The 18,950-nt window shown below is 39.7% G+C and overlaps 1 protein-coding gene across 2 annotated transcripts in view; it reads right to left on the reverse strand.

Moving 5' to 3' along the window:
• LOC109038720 (prohormone-1) overlaps positions 1–18,950 on the reverse strand; it is a 78,256-nt gene that overhangs the window by 10,261 nt on the left and 49,045 nt on the right. Inside the window, exon 2 of one of the 2 annotated variants that reach the window (XM_019053899.2) lies at positions 17,107–17,246. In XM_019053899.2, coding sequence (XP_018909444.1) covers positions 17,107–17,226 — 120 coding nt within the window. In that variant the 5' untranslated portion in view covers positions 17,227–17,246. Of the gene's footprint in view, positions 1–17,106; positions 17,253–18,950 lie in introns of both variants that reach the window. The other variant, XM_019053893.2, reaches the window with a different exon arrangement.

Here is an 18,950-nt window from a genome sequence, read left to right on the forward strand (position 1 = left end):
AATACTACTTGGGTTAAGGTAAAAGCGGTGCACCTATCCATGGAGAGTACAGACATAAGGGTTTTGATTACCTCAGCCATCTCAGGACTTACGGTGCTTTTCCCTCAGGCTTAACTTCAGGTATGGGAATACTTTTTAGTGATTTTATTGGGGGGGGGGGGGATTTGGGTCAGGGGTAGAAGAAAAATAACCCAACTTTATATTATGAAATTTTATACAGAATATTCTGTTAGCTGAGAAGAAAAATTAAGAAAGCTCACTGGGAAAAAAAGTCGCTTGAATCTGGAGTTCAGACTCTTAATAGCATTGACAAGAGAAAAAAATCTTGATTCAATCCGATTTTTCCTTGAATCGAAGAGCCGAGCCTTTTGATTAAGGCGGATTTCCTTGTGATTCAAGCAAAATGTCCGAATCAAGAATATTTTCTCTCGTCAATTTTTTTAAGAGTCTCTACTCTAGATCCAAGCGACTTTTTTTTTCCAAAGTTCAAGAAATTACGTTTACTAGTTTCGAAGAAATTTTTAAGTATGACAGGAAATCTGCAACGTCGCAAACGGAGATATGTAGTTTCGAACTTTGGCCGTAGATGTGCTGGGCCATAATTGAAAAACCAGACTAAATGATCCGCAGCAATTTTTGCCAGAAAATTAGCAAAATTTTGCGAGAGCTGAATAGAAATTCAAAAAAATTGTTAGATTTATTCAGTTAAAAGATTAACGGATGACATACTGGTTCATGATTTGAGAGCAAGGGATTGGGTTCCTCCTGGGAGGAGACGAAGGGGACGCCCAGTGAAAGGGTGGCGACAGGGGGGTTTAGAAGAAAAGGGCTTTGGGACGATAGGGGACTTTGGCGGTCAGGTGTCGCAGAGCGCCAGAGAGCGCTATACAAGCGGATATTTATTGCTCTTCCGATTTGCGGGTTTTATGTTAGTGTGTAAGGTAAAGTTCTATTTCCTTCAGGGTCAATGTAAGTCCATAATGGATCATCGTCCCCCCCCCCCCTACTTCTTTCCTTTAAAATCAGTTTTATTTTTCGTTTTAGAGATCCGTATGACTCTCACGATTTATTTAATAGTTTACACAGTGTTTTAAGCTGAAACGACAACGGTGTGTAAATGGGTTTGGACGAGAAAGTGAATAGATTTTATTGGCTCAAGCGAAGGTTCGGATATCGAGATGAATCGGGAATCTGACGCCAAGAACGGATATTGCAAGTACCGCAGCGAAGTTTCATTAGCTTCACGGTTACAGACCCGCAAACGACTTCTCATTCTCAGTTTCACGACATGAGACACAAATGCTAAATGAGGTGCACCAATCTCGCGAAGTAACGCTCTCGCAAAGGCTAGAATTCTTGAGCGAAAAAGGTGATGCAATTTCTAGCTATCAGTTCCAATTGGTTATGGGGGAATAGAAAAAAGGCCATGGTGATAGAATAAAGAAAATGCTTGTATTTCAACAAGAAAGATTTCGACTTATACTCAAAGATTAAAAACAAAATACAAAATGACCCGATATTGTAATAAACAGAATTGTAGAATTGTGTTGATCCAGCACTAATTCCATCATCGTGTTACTTATATTCTATCCTCTAATAAGGTTTCTCACTCGCTTTGATGTCCATTTAGAAAATGTTTACACCTAAATCAGAGCACCAAACATTTCCTAACTTATTCAACTCTGTACATCAATTTTATTATAGTGATTTGGTAAAAGCCTTTTTTTCAACGTTTATTTCGTCTTATTCTACCTGTTTATTGAGAGATAATATTATAGCAATACTAAGGCAAAACTTAGACGAAGACATAAAACTATAAGACCAAAAGAGCATCAACCAAATGTTGAATATAGACTATGGAGACCTCGATCATCAAATCATACATTTTGCGGGCGTTCTCTTTTTATGAGAAAACCAAGCAAAGCTACAAATCGAGATGTGTGGAGGTCTGAAAGTTAGTAACTATTTTTTTTTTTTTTTTTTAACGGCACCCTCATCATCTGTGACGAAGGTTTTTTACACCCTGCATGCTGGAATTAAGTATTTATTACCTCATGTACAATGTTTGTCCGCCAGAATCGCATTGAGAACTTCGAACAAGTACCGTAGTCTCAATGATTTAGAAACTCAAATAATTTTCCTTTTGAAGTTTGATTTTTTTAAATGGATGATTTTAAATGCTTTTTAGATACATTATATAATCTAGTTCTCTCTGCCCTTATTAGAATTACATTGCATAGTTTTTTATTTGAGAAAAGAGGAAAAATTTAACACTCGGAGACAGCTCCAACTAATTATTTCCGATTTACGATCCCATCCGGTCGGAAGCCTCAGCGGACCGTAGTCAGAAACGTATTGCCTCTCTGTAACTTTCGTCATTAAACGAGGAGAAACGGACGCTAGTGCTGGATTCTGCCGCAATCAAATTGTAAATTAATATTAAATGGCGTGGCTCTCTCCGGAGATACGTTTTAACGAGTTCGGGGAATCAATGCAAGTAGTTAAAAACCAGGGGCAGCAAAAAACTGGCTCATCACTTATTCGCTTTGAACAGAAAATGATCGATCTATTGCTCTGTAATGCCTCGGACGGTCAGAATGTTCAATAGTTCTCCACTTAGTTTTGAATTCAGATAATTTTGTTTGTATTTTGATTTATAACTTCTGGAAGTTTCAAGGAAAAATATTCATAATTTTCCTCATAAATAGCATGCAACTCCCGAATGATCATACGGCGTTCTCCTTAGCACGGCAGTAATGGCGCTATTATTTGCCTATGAGAAACGAAGGACGGTGCTCGTGCCTGCACGTCCACGAGGAGCGAGGAAAATCTGTTTGAACATAGCTTCCGTAAGTTATGTGAAAATTCGTCTCTGTCTCCGGTATTCCGGGATATCGCTCCATTTTTCCATCGGCGACCTTTCAGTTCGGCGTCGCAAAGCCTTGTCAATTATCAGAATAACGAGTGATAGGAAACAAAAGGGCTCTACGACACCGGCGTATCGACTTGACGACGACATTCACTATTCTGCCGTGCTAAGGAAAAACGCCGTATGAACATTCCAGAGTTGCCAAATTTCCTTTGGTAAAACATGTATTTTTGACGACATTCTCGCACATTTTTCTTCGAAATTTTCAGATATTTTAGATTAAATTGCGTACAGCATGGTCTGAAAATTGTGGAAACAAATATTCACGATTTTCCCAGTAAATTCGGTTCTTATCGGAGGAAATTTGTCCACACCTAAAGGCTCATACGGCGTTTTCCCCTAGCACGGCAGTATTGATACTCCCCCTCGAATCGGGAATCTCGTCAAAAAGTGAGAAAACTGTTTATCGGCATGTTAATTAAAAGCTCTTGAAACTTTAAAGCCCGATCGAGTTGCGCAGCGCTGACGGCATTTTAATCGCCTCCGCGCGAGGCTGCCAAATTCGTGGAAATTTTGCACATGACATTCCCAAGCCACGCGCAAACAGGTTATTTTTTCGTTAAATGTGACGTTGTCGTTTCCGTCTCGCTCGTGATTACGTGATACGTTGCGCGGGGCGTCTTTCGTCTCGCTGCTTGCCTTTTTAGAAGTGAACTTAAAGATATCAAAGATAATGGAGAATTTGCGTGCGTATTTTTTATTGCTTCATCTGAAACTGCTTGAAGAGCCGATTTCACTGTATTTTTCATAATTTTTTCTGAAATGGGAAATGGTATAAAAAATAAATTTTAAAGTGAAAAAAGTGCACCGCTTGGTGACGTCATCTGGCGGAATTTCCCATTTAAACACATGTATTTTAGCAGATTAGATCGTTTTGTCATATCTTCTCCAATAATTGTTCAATTCATGAATAAAGGGTATCCTCGTGTTCAGTCCATTCAGTAGTTTCCCCTTAAACACAAAATTCATCAAATTCCAGGCACCTGCAAATTCTCTATTCCCTCCTAATGTAGTTCATCGGAATTTTTCAGATTTTGTCCCTCCTTCTTATTCTTCTTCTATTGCATGAGCGCTGACCGTCAATTGAGGTTCCAAAATCTGTGCCCAGGTGTCACAATCTTCAGCAAGAGTCTCCTATGTAGACGTATTCCTGCCAGACGGAACTGTAGAGGAGTGGGAAAGATGGGGTGTGCTCTAGAAAGCTGCATAAGGAGCAATGTTAAAGTGGGCGTGATGCCCCTTGGAGAAATGTAAAAGCGGGATTTTACATTCGTTCAAACGGAACTAATGTGCCAACTGAATTCGGCACTCATGAGCCTTGGGCATGTGACGAGAGCGATGTGGACAGGGCTCATGAGTCAAAGACTCGGATAATCGACTCGTAATCTCCGTCATCGCCGCTGACGTCACTGGCGCTTTATAATTCCCATTTATTCTTACGGCCCTCGATTAAAGAGCACACCCCTTCTTAGTTCTTTCCACCTGCCCCTGGTTCCGTTTGTTCTTATTCCCCGTAGCCGAAAGTTGCTGACTTCCTTTGCCAGAGATGTTTGAATTTAAGTCTTAGGTAAGATTCACGGTGTCTTTTTAACGCAAATTTGATTATACTTTTTCAGGAAAGGGCAGGAGAAAGCAAAAGAATGTGGGAAAGGGGGGTGACCCCTTTTATACCTTCACGTCAATGGATCAAAGGATACGACCAGTATTTTTCGTTATTTTCAAAGATCAGCAATCGTTATGCATCATCGAATAAATTTGATTAGAATTAAACGTTTTTAGAATGGCAACAATGGATGGAAAGTAATAAAAACACTTTTGTCGCTATCTCATGATATAATTGATGCACCCGTGCACTTTCAACGATTTTTGACCGAAAAGTGCACCTCAAAAGCTTCATATCTTTTTTTTTTTTTAAAAAAAATTAAAATTTTTAAAAAAATTTCAACTTAGCTACGCTGTTGTGGTAAGAAAGATTTTTTGGGGTCTTGAAAATTTCAGATACTTACAGCATTTCTATTGCCAGATTACACCATATTTAAGTTTTAACTCCATCCGAACAAGTAAAGAGTTTTCCTTCTCTCCCGATCCCAAATTCGACCCTTACCGTAGCTAAATTTTAGTCTCTAAAAGGACTTTATTTTCCATCAATTCAACAGAATGTTTTAATTTTTGGTTAGAATGTTAGTGAAAGTACACTATTTCAAGGGGTGGTGGTCTTTCACTGAAGGTTCCATCAATAGGTTTTTACTTTTCATTCAAAGAGAAAGTGGTATCCGCGAGACTGACCTGCGAGAACGCAGCAAGGCGCCTTCATTTTTGCTTGATACTCCAAGCCTCACCGCGAGGTTAGTTTAGTTGCTGAACCCAACCAAACCTAACTTGGCTCAACATTTTTCACGGCCTGGGTGTTTATAAGTTTAAAGGCTGAACGGAAACCCCGCTTTAATGCATCATTTACTTATCAAGCATTACAAAAAAAATAAAAAAGCTTTTGTCATTAGTTTGAATAAGTTACCGAATAAAGCTTAGCGATTTCTACTAACAGGACTACAATCCATTTTAATAAATCGTAGAAGAATCTCTAAAAATATAGCGTAAAACCTACGACTGCGATTTTCTGTTACCCATTGCCGTAAAATGGCAGCCAGTTAAATTTTAGAAAATTTCCATCCCGAAGTTAAAACCTACAATATGTAGTATGTGTAGGAGTCCTCTTTTTTTTGACTGATTGCTATTATGCTGAAATACCATTGTTTTTCTTTACCCGTACCTCCCTTTTGAGAATGATGAAATACGAGATAGTTATCTCTGAAATTACCCCAAAAAATTTTCCCTCTACAGCGTTGCCGAGTTGAACATTTTTAAATTAAATTTTAAAAAAAGGAATCAAGCTGTTAAGTTGCGCTTCATGGCAAAAAAATCGTAAGTAAGACTTGTATGTCTGATACAATAGGACCGTAGCCTTTTCAGCACTTTCCAAGCGTTGTTGCCATTTTAACATTTTTTAATCACATTCATATTTCTTCTATGCAGTGTACAAAAATTTCCTATTTTTGAAAAAAAAACCCGATCGAATCCTATGATCAATCAAAAATGTTTTTCCGTCTTTTATACAAGTTACTACTAAAATTTTGACAAAATCTACAGCATAATCAAAAGAAGTACCCTCTCGCGAAGCTCAAGGAAATTCGTTCGGTGCTTTTGAATTAAGGATACTGCGGTTATGGGCGAGCGAAATGTTTGCATACACAAACATGTTAAACGCTAATTTCTTACCTATGAGTTAAAGGACGTACCTCGGAGTTTTTGCTCTATAAAATTCGCATTGTTCAAGTTAACGACATAGAACGTTGTAAACATTTAATATATTTTGTTTGAAACTCACTGTCACGTCAATTTATCAAGTTCATGGCCGAAGTGAATTCGGTGTGGCAGTTGACCGGACAGTTTTAGGTTTTTCATCGCTGTTGACTACGCTCATTGTCGAAAGGGTTCAATCCAGGCACAGGTGTTATTAATAGTTATAAGTTGCAATACAAAAAATACCCTCTTTACGCTAATGCACGATGACATACTAACGGAGAGACTGCCGCTCTTTAGTTAACGGGAATAATAGTTTTAGGATGGCCCCACTCCAGCATCGAAGCGTCGACTTTCACGTCTAACAAACGTAAATATCAATTTAAGGTGCGCGATGAGTGAACACTGAACAATCAAATTCAGTGTTTGGAATGTCTCAGGAATGCGGTTCAAAATTACAACGATTTCTATGAGTAACTAAAGCAGCATCGTCCTACAATAGGAGTAAAATGGCTCTAATAGACACCCATTTTAACTTGATTTAGAAAATGCTACGATCCAAGAACTTGATTTGCGCCTTTATTTTGAGTTTTATCTGACCTAGATTCACGTGAAAATTACGCTATAAACTAGACTTAGCAATTCAAATTGTTCAATTATCAATTCTCCTTAATTCACACGCACAAAGAAAAATTAATGGCAATTCGAGTATTGAAAATTAAATTTTCCCAGAGGCTGAAAAAATGGAAACTTTATGAATTAATAACGTGATACTTGTCATTGTTATCGAGGCACAATGGTAAACAAATGTGGTAGCTTACTCTCGACCACCACTCGCCATTTGTGAGAAGTGGGCTTACTTCATATTATTTTCCACGATGGCCATTTCGGAGTAATCCTCCATCATCAGGTGTTGATTTTACTCCAGACTTATGGATGTAATGTCCCGGGTTGGTCACATGGTGATAAGTCACAAACCGAAACCCAAATAAAAACACGAACAAACTAGAAAAACTAAGAAACTAAAACCGGAAAACTAGCAGAAGCGAACTGAAACAAAAAACTGAGGAAAATAAACGGAAAAACGACGGTTGGTTCGTTATCACTGTCATTTATGAATTAAATTTCTACGGTGGAAATGTCACAACTTGAGACCCGTTACTTTGACCTCTGATGTGTTGTGTATAACCCAGCGTGACCATTGTTGACGTAATGTTGAATATAGTTAGAGACACAATGAGATAATCAAGATACATTATATAAACACAACTCTGAGTTAAATTTTTATCTAGAAATATATCTAGTACTGTAGAGTCAAAAGGTATACCTATCACCATTTTAGTCATTCCCAGATATCAGGGGCAAACGGTGCGCCAGCCCCATTGATTCCAATGCAAATAGCAATTTTTGAAATTTCGCATCTCATAACCAGCTTAAGAGAGGGCCACCGAATCATTCACACTTACGGAACCGTTCTTGAAGATTTCCAAAGCGACACTGACTCAATTTTTCCAAGAATGTGAGTTATAGGTAAATTTTGGCTCGAGGGTACTGACATATGACGTAATTCAAACTGGATGTCAATTATACTAAAATCAGAAGACAGGGTTTGGTTGGCTCGGTCAAATGGTTGATTTTAAAGGTTCCTCAAAACAATGTCGCCGAGAAATATCTTCATTGAGTGTCTGCATGTGGAATGACGAATATTGATGGAAATGTCGCAACGGCAGTTTCAAATGGATCAATCTCGTTCGTTTGTTCTCCAAAGGTTCCAATCAGTTTGACTACCGAAAGCTAAGATTCTGCGATACGCACAATGGTCGGTGAACGAGCCACGCTATTAGTAAATGATGTATCTTTGCGGTGGGGATAAAATTCCTCCCCCAATGTTGCATCAGTCTTGAACCCAGATGATACAAAACCGCGTGATAGCTCCTGTCAAATGTCGTGGTTTTTCGGAAATTACATCTATAGGAACTCCAAGAGAAGATCGTATTTAATGCAAGAGGAGTCAACGTTGCTCAGAAGAGTTGCCATGTAGTGTCGATGTTTCAATTCCCTGATTGAAACCGTCGTCAAGACAGAGTTTTCAGCACAAAATCTGGAAACTTTTCATCTCTATCGGCGAGAGCTAAGGAGAAAGGGTAAAGGGAAACTATTATTCGACTGCAGCATCTAGTCCGATCTCAATTAATTGCTCCTCCCCTCAGCACTGCCATTTTCTGCTAATTTATTGTCGAGTTTCGCCCCAGTCTGAACGGAAAAGTGGTTTGTTTTGTGATAATCTGTAACAGCGCCGCAGGAATCCAGACCGTGCCAGCTGCGCATTTTTGCCCGGTTAAATTGGACCATCCCTGCGGCCAATTCATCACGATCACATCAAGGAAAGGTGAAGGGATGTCGAGATTCATGGCTCAACCTGCGAATCCCAAAACTGCAGGAATTGTAGTAATCACATTCCCGTGCTGAGGAAAAACACCGTATGAACACTCGAATGCTGTCGAATTCCCACATTGCAACATTTATCTTTGAGGAAATGTATAAATATGTTTCGCCCAAGTTTCCAGATACTGCAAATTAAATTACGAACGAAATACTCTAAAATATTGAGAGAAAATTTCAATGAAAAGAGACAAGTTTCCATGAAAATATTTATCTTATCGGAGGAAATTTGGCGGCGTTTGAAGGCTCACACGGGTTGTAGCACGGCGGCAAAGCTTCCGTGCCATTCTACCCTCCCACAGTGGTTCGAGCCAGTCATAGAGGTCAGGCATACAATTTTTGACTAAAACTGCAAATATTGATGTTAAATTCGTCACATTTTAAATTTTAAAGGGTGCTCTGCAAGAAAATTTCACGAGGAAACCAATGGAACCATCTTTAAAATCTCAAAATTTTGATTTACCAGAGTTATAAGCTATTGAAGTTTCCAAATTTTGTTCGACCTTTCCCATTGACTCGATCCACCGTGCGTCCTAAGGAAGGACGCTTAGGAGCCTTTAGCCGTTGCAGAATTTTCTTTTGACGAATCACGAATCTTCCGGGAAATTTTTGAATATTTTTATTCTGATTTTTCAGAAAAAATTATTTGTAATTAATCTAAAATGTTGGAAAGTTTCGAGAAAAATATTTATGACTTTCCTCAAAAAGAAATATTTTTGAGAGGAAATTTGGCAACATTCGAATGCTCATACGGCGTTTTTCCCTAGTACGGCAGTATCCTGCCGTGTCTTGTCTACCATTTAGCAAGTAGAACTTTTTTTTTACCAAATTGGCCTTTTTCTCTGTAATAACTAATGGTCATTTCACCCTAATTGAAATCGGCGGCATTATAAGGATGTTTATTCGTCGGCAAATAATTGGCTTTTACGAGACAGAGATTTCCTGCTATCAGAGCTTCTATACGCTATGCACATGCACATATTTTGCAGCGAATAGAATCACGTTTCAGGGCCGACTTAGAGGGTGGCCACATGGGCCATAGCCCATGGCGGAAAATTTAGGGGGCGGCAAATGGTGTAATTTTTTCAAATGTAGGTATCAAGAAAAAAATCTGATTCAGAAAATTTCATTTCCTGAGAGTTGAAGTAGAGTCATTTCTAATTTGTTCGTCTTTCGGTGATACAAGAGACAGCGCCTTTCGTTAGTTTAGTTGAGAGAAAAACCAAACACGCAATTTGGCCTGGAGCGGCGCGGCGCAGAGAGCAATGATGACGAGGACTTGAGATGGAAAGGAGAAGCCCTCGGCGCGCCAGTCAGCATGGAACACATATTAGCGCCTACAAGACTCCATGAATACTTCACGCATTGCGTCAAACGTAGTGCGGTCAGCAGCGGTCGGCATGAAACGCATAGCGCCTACAAGACTGCAGGGATACTTCACGCATTGCACTAAACACAGTGCGGTTGGCGCGGTGGCGGTAATTGAAATCATTCAACCACATTCATGTTTATTCATTCACAATTTCTTCGTTCTTTTCTTATAAATGAAAGGCCTCGTCCACACAGAAATAGGTTTACGGAACTTAATTTTCGCGCAAAGTTCCGTGAACTTTTGCTAGTGTTGACATGGTTTTCACAAAAAAGGGCACATTTTTGCACATTTTACACGAGTAAACGCGTCTTATGCACCCCTCCTCCTCCAGCACGTTCACTTGATGGTTTGTATCGATGTTTCAAAACGAATGAGAAGGGGCAAGGGGCGGCAAAATACCAGCGGCCCATGGGCGGCAAGTAGGTAAATCCGTCCCTGTCACGTTTTATATTTTTCCAGAAAAAATTAGCGAATCAAATCAATACCGATACGAAAATAATTAGATGCATTGACACGCAAATCTAGGTCATTGTGGAATTTATATAATGGAATTGCTATTAAAAAGGAATAAACAAGAAGGGAGTTTGTTCAAGAAACAGAGATAATCGTACCCTTGAAATTAAGGGCTCTTTGAATTGCTTTACTTCAGGGTTATATAGATCTTACATAACACCTTTTTTACGCATTTTTGACCCTCCCGCCTCCCCCGAAAGCGCCTCTTACGTAATATTTGAGGGTCCCAAGCGTTACTGCAATCCATCCGTCTCTGTTGATTTGATGACGCTTCCTCATCATTGCAGCTTTCTCTGTAGCCTCGAAACGTTATTTTGTCGCTCTGCGCGAAGCAAGGGCGTATCTCGATTTCTGTTGAGCCCCAGAAAGCATAGATTTATGTGTAAAACAGGGCTCACGAGGAAATTGAGGTATGTTGTTCCGTCAGAGGGACGAAGATTTTCGAGGAACTTGTGATTCCCACAACTTAGTTGTATGCCCGACGCCAACGAATTACTCAAGGAATCCTTTATCCTAATTAGTTATCCTGGCGTCTCTAAAATTGCGTAGTGGAGCGTTTCTCATGAAACATGAAAGATGGTGTCATGAGAATGACATCGTTGACACTTCTCATAGTTGGAATCATGCCAAGTCATTCTGAGAAGTTGAGCCTCGAGAATTGTATGCATTTTCCTATCTTGTTTTTTTATCTCAATATATCGCCATCGCTTCCTGCATTTATTCTCCTCTTGAAATCGAAGGCAAAAAAAGCGACAAAACTGAACCGTTCGTGCAGTACGAAAACTAGTTTTTTTTTTTTTTTTTTTTTTTTTTTTCAAACACCCATCCCGGACTTGGACTGGACCCCCGACTGGTTTTCTGACCCGGACTATTTGGCCCGATGTTCCAGAAAAAGAATTCGGTTATCTCGACCGAGTAGTTTGATTAAGTGGACTGAATAATTTGGTCATGTACACCTAACAAAAGAAGGTTCCCTAACGCTCGAACTTTTCAGTTTTGTCGATTGTTTTTCCGTGTGGTAGAATAATGATGCTTAAGAGCTCTTTCCCGGTGAAATAAAGTTCAAATCTTCAAATTATAATGCGACAAATGAGCGAGAGTTGGGGAGAGGAGGGAAGGCAACCTGCCATCCCTCTGTATTTTAACTGATGGACTCACATCCTTTTGACCCGATTATTTATCCCCACAATCAGGAGATAAAAAGGGGTAAAGAAACAGAAAGAGCGGAAGAATTAGAGATATAAAGGCGAAAACAGGAATAACTTTTCTTTTCCCCCTTCCCTTCTTTTCCTCTTCTTCTTCTATCTTTTATTTATCTTCTTACTTTTCTTCTCCCCTGTATCTTCCGCCTTTTCTTCTCCTTTTTCTCTTTCCTCCTCTGAGTATACTTCTTCCGATTTCCAAAGCGCCCTTATTTGACATATCGATGGTGAAACTACCAGACCACGTACCTCGTTTGCGGTGTTTAAAAATCTCCGCCCTCATTTTCTTTGTTTGAAGGAGAACAAATCAGTAGCATTTCCTGTAATTTTCAAAGAGTTTTCTTCGCACATAGAGGATAAACCATGGAAGTTTTCAAGAATTAACGTTAAGTGGTTTGCCGTCTAAAAGATAAAGTCTGACAGGAAGTCTACAACGTTGCAAACCGAGATACGTGGTTTCGTAGTTTCACCGGCGATATATTCAGAGTCCCACGATTGCAGTCTATGAAGCTGAGATTAAACGTGGCCGTATTTTTAGTCAATATTGGTGTTTCTTTTTTTTTTTTTGGCTTTCAGCAATTTTAGGGTATTTTTTTAGATTTTTAGACGTTTTGCCTTTCCTCATGCGAATTTTGCCTCATTCAAACAACAACTTTCACGAGATTTGGCTGATAACGTCGATAACGTCTCTTCGTTCAACATTAGCTACTAAACCCTCCTTAAAAGTGGAAAAAAAAGGAATGTACAAAGATGATGGAAACTCTAGGGAAGGGAGCATGGTGCCACGATTGCGTGGCACGTGCAACGAAGAAGCCCAGAAAGACAAAAGTGGCTGCCCTTACTTGACCCATATCCTTGATCCAGCCCCGCTAATCCAATACAGACCCCATCCGGAAACCTAATTTTCGACGAGATCGGATCGAATTTCCGTCCGGTCACTCCGCGCCTTCCGTAAATTTCGAGTAACAATTAAAATACAACAGAGCACCACTTGGGCTGCCTGAGCAATTAAGCACTGCAAGACATGCCACATAAGTACGTACGTACCGCCTTAAAATTTCAAAAATTATATGCGAAATTATTTTTAAAATTATGTGCGACTTCAGAGTCATTGTAATTGTGATGTTTATAAATCAATATTGTTTTAAAAATGTAACACAAAAATTGCATTTATGCATTTCATCCACCAAATTTATAATGCTCTGATGATAGGGTGAACCCGGCAATGCAAAAGTAACTAACTTTTATGTATCTTAATAAATTGCATCTTCGGTCAACTACCTGTATATTCTTAATGAGAAAAAGATGCAATATGCGATTAAACAACTTTCAAAATTTCACCTAAGACACAGTTAAAACAAAAGAAATTTAAACATTTAACTTGCGTGGTAACGCAACATGAGAAAGAGTGCGGTATTTTCCTTTTTTGCCTGTTCATCACTGTTTGAAAAAAGATATTCAGTTCACACATCCGAGTGTTCATTTGGACCCTTTGTCCAAAGATACACGTCTTCCTGTAAACTCACCTATGTGTTTAGGTCGTGACTCGTTTTACCCTCTAGCAACAACTTAGGGGTTCCGACAGTACACAGCGGTATTACTTGTTGTTGGTAATATATTATTTGTATCCTAGGACAAACTGTATGAATAAACACACCAGTGTGTTCACATCAGGTTTCGTGTTTGTTGACATCATGATCGTTGACACCATGCAACGTTACCCGGCGGGGTTGGTGGGTAGGCTTGAATCCTAACCACAAGGGAAGCTCACCGCGAGAGCACGACACCTTCCGGTTAGGATCCAGCATAACCACGAGGACCTCTCACCTACCGCGAGGCCTGAAGTCTTCCCTAAGAGAAGAAAATGCCCCTGCGGTTAGGTCCGTGCAATGACGGAAACTTATCACTTCACCGAGACTCGTGCTCGTTAACGGACGCATACCAGTGCCTTCAAACAGTGGTGAACGCAACCATGTATACCTGGGTTTTACTCTGCCTTTAGGATGCTTGTGAGCCAATATCTCCATCGCAAGAACTCCTCGCCTACTGGCTGGGGACCCTACCTCACTGCGAGGACCTCCGTGAACGATGAATTTCTTTTCAGCGGTTTGAATTGGGTTAATTTTGTTTTTTCGCCGATGGGAGGCTCGCATTCACCGATTCGAACTTAATCCGTTTTCATTACTAGCTTTTTCTTTATCAGTTGATTTTGGGCTATTCAAATTGAACATGTTTTGCTTGAAATTTTGATGATTGTGGTGTTTTCATTGTAAAGGAACTGGGAAAGAGGCAGTCGCAGCATGTTAAAACCGTCCATGGCCTAGCTTTATGAATCCGTAACAACGTATTTTTTTTATTTTTAAAAATGGAAATCTGTCGCCTGTGGCATGGTTATGCAGACTTTCATCAGTTTTTTCCTCTTTTTTTTGTATTAGTGATGCCCAAAAATTTTAAATTTAAAAAAAAAAATTGGGGCCCTCTGTTTTTACGTAAGCTCCAAAATATTTTAGTGTCCCTTAGAATCTGATATCCACAAAATTAATTCATGCCAAAGAGGGTTAACACTGTCTGAATCAGCGCTTGATTTTCGCCGGAGAGCGATTGCAGAGGAGAGAGCCATGTGCTTGAAAATGTGCTAAAAAGTTATCCACTCATTGTAAGTATGTAAGTGTTAAAGGCACTCACCCCGCTGTCACAAATTTATCGTCATACGCTTGGACTCAGAGATTTCCAAGTTGCGTAGTTTCCGAGCTCTGATCCTGCCCCATCCCGAGAGGGTTGTTCCGCACATTTCGCAATCGCCGGGCAAATCGCCGGCAGTATCGAGGGAGGGCTGATTTACTGAAATAACGTCAAACCTGTCAATTGGCGGGGGCAGCGCGGGTCCCCCGTTTTACAGTTGATGTTAAGTTTAATTAACACAAACAAAAACGGCCCGCCTCGCTCGAGTGATATTGAAAATAGCATATTGGCTCCGAGTCTTGGATAGTTCGCGCAAAAAGTAGCCGCGTCGTTGCCGCGTTCGCAAGCTCTTGTCGAACACGGTGTTTGCCGCATGATAACGGAATTGAATGAGTAGCATGGTAGATGATAATAGAATTGAATGGGTAGCATGGTAGATGATAAGGGAATGGAGAATTTTCATGCAAATTTTTTATTGCTTCATCTGGAAGTGCTTAAAGATCTGATCTCACAGTACTTTTTCATACTTTTTTCTGATATGGGAAATAGTATAAAAATAGATTTGAAAGTTAGAAAATGCACCGCCTAGTGACGTCATCTGGCGGCATTCACCATTTAAACACACATATTTTATCAGATTAGATCATTTTGTCATATCGTCTCCAATAATTGTTCAATTCATGAACCAAGGGTATCCTCGTGTTCAGTTCACTCAGTGGTTTCCACTTAAACATGAAATTCATCAAATTTCTGACACCTGCAAATTCTCTATTGAATGAGTACCGAGCCCTTCGCTTCCTTCAAATTTTCGAAATCGAATTTCCTGCAAAATTCGTGTAATCTCTGTTGGATGACATCACTTAAATAGCTGAAGCAGCAAAATTTGTCTTATTGTCATGAAAACCAATATGAGAAAGCCGTAAGTAATTCATAACCCAAGTACCTCAAAGTACCTAATGCTCTAGGGGGGAGGGGGGTCAAGGAAAGCATTACACCATTTTGTTTTTACATGTTGAAGGATTGGGAACTACATCACAAGAGCGTAGCAAGGGGAGGGGGGTTGTCAAAACTGCCGGAAGTAAGCAATTTAGGGACGGCCTCCTATTGTTTTTTGCGACAAATGATTTTCTACTACTCGTAATCACCTCTCTTTCACTATCTTTTATCATTTAAAGATGATGAAATGATTCATTAGCATCGCGCTAATGGAGCATTTGCCCGGAAAATTTGTATTTCTTCATCTGAGAATGCTTATAGTGAGCCAAGTAAGCAATATTTTTTTTAAAAAAAAAATTCCGATCTATGAAAATGGGAAAAAGTAGATTTAAATTGCGAAAATGTACCACCGTGTGACGTCATCTGGCGGCATTTCCCGTTTAAGCACATATATTTTCGCAGATTAGATCATTTGATCATATCGTCTCCAATAATTGCTCTGTTGAGAAATTAAGGATAATCTCGTGTTCAGTTGAGTCGGTAGTTTCCGATTAAATAGATGAAATTCATCAAATTTCAGACACATGTAAATTCTCCATTTTGGGTCTTTTTTTTTGCTCCCATCTCGCAACGCATCCCAATGAAGGAGCCTCCGCTGACCGTGATGAAGTGACTTAACATCGAACGGCAATTATCCCGGACCGCGATGGTTTGCGTCTCCGAATGGTCAGCGTAATTGAAACTCGAAGGTCCGCTCAGTCGCAATCGCAGTCGTCGCCACTTGCCCGAGTGGCTCCATTTTCCTCTCGAGTGTTTTTCAGCTCATCTTAACCACTCTTTTGGCCCCTCAGGGTCCACGAGAATCTCACCTCATCCCAGCTTGACGAAAATCCGTGCACTTTCTTGTAGCAAATCCCAATTCTCATCTCCGCCGAGTCACCCGACCAATTAAGATTTTACAGCCAAGCATCCGTACAAGTTGTTCGATGTGTTAACATGTTACAGAGAACCTGATTCATACTTATATTCTCTAGCACTCAAAAGCAGTTAGTTCTACGCGTCATGCCGTTCTCCAAGTAGAAGTGATCGCGATTAGTTATGCGATTTCATCGGAGAATACGATCGGATTATTATACGTCGATTTATTGCAATATGATCGGATAAAAAATTGTGATAAATTGTGGTTTCATCGCATGAATTTGCAATATAATCGCGATGTATCGCAATATTACTGGGGGAAAATCGGGTGGATTGAGATAATATTTCGATTTTATCGAACGCGATCTTAAAGAGGTAAAATTTCAAAAAGGTCGAGGATAATCGCTCAGCTTTTGATGACCCTAGCGATTTTATCGCCGAAAAATGGTAAAAAAATCCCAACTTAATTTTAAAATATTGCGATTTTTCCGTTGAAAAAAAGCTATACTTGGGTAAGGGAGAGGGGAGAGAGCAAAGTTTTTTGGTCTCAGTTTAAAAACAAATAGACACAATCATATTTCTGCGGACGGATTTAACAGTTAAATAGTTGGTCTTAATGAGTGTGCACGCAATCTCGTTACATCAGGGTTTTGGTGTTTCAGAATTTGAGCAGTGTGTGTAGAAGAAGGGCCGTGCTCACTGGGATTTGGATGTCAACTCAATATTGAAATCTCTGCTCAGTGTCTAATCAGTGGGAATTTTACCGAATACAGTTCTAGCTGAATCGTAACCAGAAAACACATTTTACTTACGTCTATTTCGTTGTAGAGTCTTTCTTTCTCGCTTGGTTGGTCGAGGGCTTTCCCAATTACCCATGTAAAAGACAGCATGGAAATCAGTAGAAAGACGATTGTCCTGGCGATTGTGGTCATTTTTCTGTTTTAGCGGCAACCTGTAACTAGAAAAACACAAAATGTATTGTACCAAGCAGAGATGAAATAATTGCATTTCTTCATTTTAAAATATTGCACCCTCAGCAGCGCCTGAAGGTAGAATTCATTGACGCAATTCATTTACAAATTCACAGTTGAACAGACAATAGACACCTAGTTTTGATGGAACTGTAGTAAAATTTTCATTTTTTCAGATTGAACGTCTGTATAGAAATATCACAATGTAAAGCGATTTTGTTCAGTGACCGACTCCGCCCGTTGTGAAATTCCGACAGTCAGGAGGCACTCTCATCTACCAGCCAATCCAATCGCAAGTCATGCACACGCATATCGCCTGTCAGGTGCTGCATCAGATTGCCTATTCGAATGAGTTGTCAACATTTTTGCAATATTTTCTATCAAGACCGTTTCCACTCACTCATTGCCAACTCCAATTCTGCAAATCACACCTGAGAAGTTTTGCAAGTCACATAAGGTTTGGCAACTTAGCGGTAATGTCCCACGACTCATCCAAATCTCGAGGTTTGTAATGGTCAACGCAGTTGAGTCAGGCATTGTGAAGTTATGATGAAGACAGCCGGAGCGCCTGCAATTTTTTGTATATGCAACGCAGACATCCCTCGAGGACGAATAGTTGCATCCGAAGCGCCTTTAGTTCTTTCCGCTTGTTTTAAGGAAATAGATAACTTTTTTACAGTAGGATATCGTCTTTGTACTGAGAAAAGACGATTAGAGTAGGCAATAAAATGGAAGTGAAGAATCAAAATAAATAAAATAGATGTTGGTTTTTGTGGCTGTCACTCGTCCGTTTATTTCATCGGCAATTCCCCATTTACCTGTATTTAAAATGTATTCCTTACATTTACATACCCAGGTTTCAATGTATTCCTGATTTGAAAGGCTTTTACACATCATGCCGTATCATATATACCTACTTACTAATCACATCTTTAACGAAACCAGTGTAGTGGCGAGGCGTGAATGATCGATCCTCGATATTTCTCCATTTGAAGCTGTGGTAAAGAATCGATTATGTGAATCGAGTGTGTCTTCGTTGCGGACACCCTGCTTATTGATCCTTTTCCATAAGTTTAGACGGTAGATCAATCGATATATCGCAAAGCACGCCACGGCACTGTCTTGGAATCGTGTGGTAATAAGTGGTCTTAAGTCATAGGTCTGACACTATTCTCAGAAAAGGCCCTAGCGGGAGTCCTTCGCTTATAGACCAAAGTTTTACTGTCTATGAAGAAACTGCTTAATGCAATTTTAAAATTGTAGAATAAGGGCTTCAGGGGATAGGACTTTAAGTACAGGATCTCTCCTTAGGGAATATGTGAAGTCAATGAGAATCATAGCAAAATTTCAGAATATTATGATAATTGCAAATATTTTATGGAAACGCAATCGATGGAAACCGTGCGCGGTGAATAGATGCACAAATGCGCAATCGATTTTTTCGTGACCACAGTTTCAACTCTAATCACCTGCAATTTTTGAAAATCAGTAACTTGATGGGTCGATCAAATTTTCAGTTAAATCGGTTGAAACATTTGTTGAAACCATCCGAAACCCTAGGTTACTCCGAGACATGTCAGGAACTCAGGATTTAGAAAATGTCCAACATACTCACGTTTTCCTAAAATTCATTTATAGATTATTGTTATTGATTTTCGATCTACGAGTGGCTCGGATATTAAATT

This window comes from Bemisia tabaci, chromosome 1 (assembly GCF_918797505.1).
Source record: "Bemisia tabaci chromosome 1, PGI_BMITA_v3".
Lineage (NCBI taxonomy): Eukaryota > Metazoa > Arthropoda > Insecta > Hemiptera > Aleyrodidae > Bemisia > Bemisia tabaci.